This window comes from Cynocephalus volans, chromosome 5 (genome assembly GCF_027409185.1).
Source record: "Cynocephalus volans isolate mCynVol1 chromosome 5, mCynVol1.pri, whole genome shotgun sequence".
Lineage (NCBI taxonomy): Eukaryota > Metazoa > Chordata > Mammalia > Dermoptera > Cynocephalidae > Cynocephalus > Cynocephalus volans.
The window spans coordinates 41532378-41534641 of record NC_084464.1 but is presented as its reverse complement, the minus strand read 5'-3'; the positions used below and the strand labels follow the sequence as shown (position 1 = coordinate 41534641).

Below are 2264 nucleotides of genomic sequence, written 5' to 3'. Positions count from 1 at the left end.
ATATGTAAATTTTTTAAATTGCATAAAAGTAAATTAGGTTATACCAGTAATTACATTAATTGTTTTTATTTCAGTTTATTTCTTCTATCATGGCGTTTTAGCATTACGTTTCATTCTTTTAAAGACATTTTCACTATGGGAATACAATAGAACTTTCCCATGTTTCTCATTTAATATTCTGTAACGAATACCATTGAAACTTAAGAGCATGCTTTTTTTAAAATGTTTACATATATTTGCGGTAGATGCAAATCACAAAAACAATGCTTTGACTCTGTATTGTGTAGCAATAATTAGTTGAAGAATTTTATTTTTTGAGGAAAATAATGCACTTCATAGAGTTACTAGGGAATTGAGAGTCACATGGGACAGGCCTATGTGGGAACACACGCTCTTGGTACTGGGGCAGAAGTTAGGCCCCTCAGGCACTAGAAAATGCTTGAAAGTAGACTAAGATTTTGCCAGTCTGCTGAAACATTACCTGGTAATTTATACAACAAGCCTAGACTAAAATATTTTGGAAATCGTGCCTAATGTTGGACTTGCCTGCTCAAATTCTTTACTAGCCAGCTTTCTTTCACATTTTGGCAATCAGAACTTCAGCTCTGAATACAGAGATGACTCCAAAATTACCATCACTGTTATTAAAGATGTTCTTTAAAAGGGGAAAAATGCAGTTTTTTGTTTGTTTACTCTTGGGTTGTGTGTGCTTCATTTCTGAAGAGCAGATCTGCATGTTCCTCTGCTACCTATCCAATAGTCAAAACATTTCTTTTGCCCAGTGTTCTCCGGAGAGCTGCCTTGACTTCCTTGTTCCGTAAACTATAGATGATGGGGTTGAGCATGGATGTCACCACTGTATAGAAGAGGGCTAAGAGTTTATCTGTCCCTGGTGAATGGCTAGCCTTGGGTCGCAAGTAGGTGACAGACCCTGAGCCATAGAAGAGTGTAACTACGAGCAGGTGAGAAGAACAGGTGGAAAGAGCCTTATGGCGGCCTTCAGGTGAGGGCATGACCAGCACTGCAGCTAGAATCCTGCCATAGGATGCAATGATGAGTAAAAATGGGCTGGAAATGCAAAGAATTGCCACGACAAAAACAGCAGCCTCATTATGGGATGTATCCCCACAGGCGAGTGCCAGGATGGGTGGGAGGTCACAGAAGAAGTGGTCTATTTCACAGGGGCCACAGAAGTCCAAGGAGAAAATGTAATTGGTCTGGCCCAGGCATACTATGCATCCCACTCCCCAAGAGATTATTGCCAAATGGATGCACGTACCTCGACTCATTCGTGTTGCGTAGTGGAGTGGGAAACAGATGGCCATATAGCGGTCAAAAGCCATGGCTGCCAACAGGCAGCACTCACTAATACCAAAAAATGAAAAGAAAAACATCTGTGTGGCACAACCCTCCCAAGAGATTCCTCGTGACTCACTCACAAGACTCTGTAGCATCTTAGGTATGACGGAGCAAGTGTAGCCAATCTCCAGGAGGGACAAATTGGTCAGGAAGAAGTACATGGGGGTGTGGAGGACTGGGTTGGTCCAGATAGTAAGAGCTATGAGAGCATTGCCCATCAGTGATGCTAAGAACATGAGTAGGATGAGGGTGAATAAAAGGAAACACTGTTCAGTGACCTCAGAGAATCTGGCAAATGCAAAGCGTTTGACGGCCATGCTGTCGTCCTGCCACAAGGAGCAATTGAGGCTCATGATCTGGAAAAGAGAACAGCAAAGTCACCAGACAGATTCCTTCAAAGGAGAGAAATAAGTTGTTATATTAAAGAACTTCAGTAAGGCAGAGAGATAAATTTCTTACCTGCAATTTTAAAATTCAAATGTTTAGAAGTTACACTCATTCTCATATCTTTTCAAACCTAATTCTATTGTATGTTCACCATATCAGTTGATTTGTTGAAAATATATTTAGCTACCGTTTGTAAAATAGAAAAATGTTAATTTCTTCTTAATTTTCCCTAGATCTCTTTTTTAAATCCTACCATACGAAGAAACTGTCATATCTGTTCACTTTTGTCAATTTCTGTTACCACTGACTTGCTTTCTTCACCCATTCATTCAACAAGTATTGACCTAGAGTACTTTGCAATTTCTTTATAGGTCTTGGCATTTAGAAGTGTACAGAAACTATTTCTCCCCACATGGAACTTATATTTTAGTGGAGGAAAACAGAAATTAAGTAATAATTCAATAAAGAAACATTTGCTTCAATGCAGAGAATTAAAATGAGGATATATCCTGGTGACT

General features: G+C 39.5%; 1 protein-coding gene across 1 annotated transcript; it reads right to left on the bottom strand.

Moving 5' to 3' along the window:
• Window positions 1–749: 749 nt before the first annotated feature.
• Window positions 750–1715, bottom strand: LOC134378969 (olfactory receptor 10C1-like). The gene has a single exon (XM_063098250.1). It carries the CDS (start codon window positions 1710–1712, stop codon window positions 750–752), a length of 963 nt encoding a protein of 320 aa, XP_062954320.1. The 5' UTR covers window positions 1713–1715.
• Between the last annotated feature and the right edge of the window lie 549 nt (window positions 1716–2264).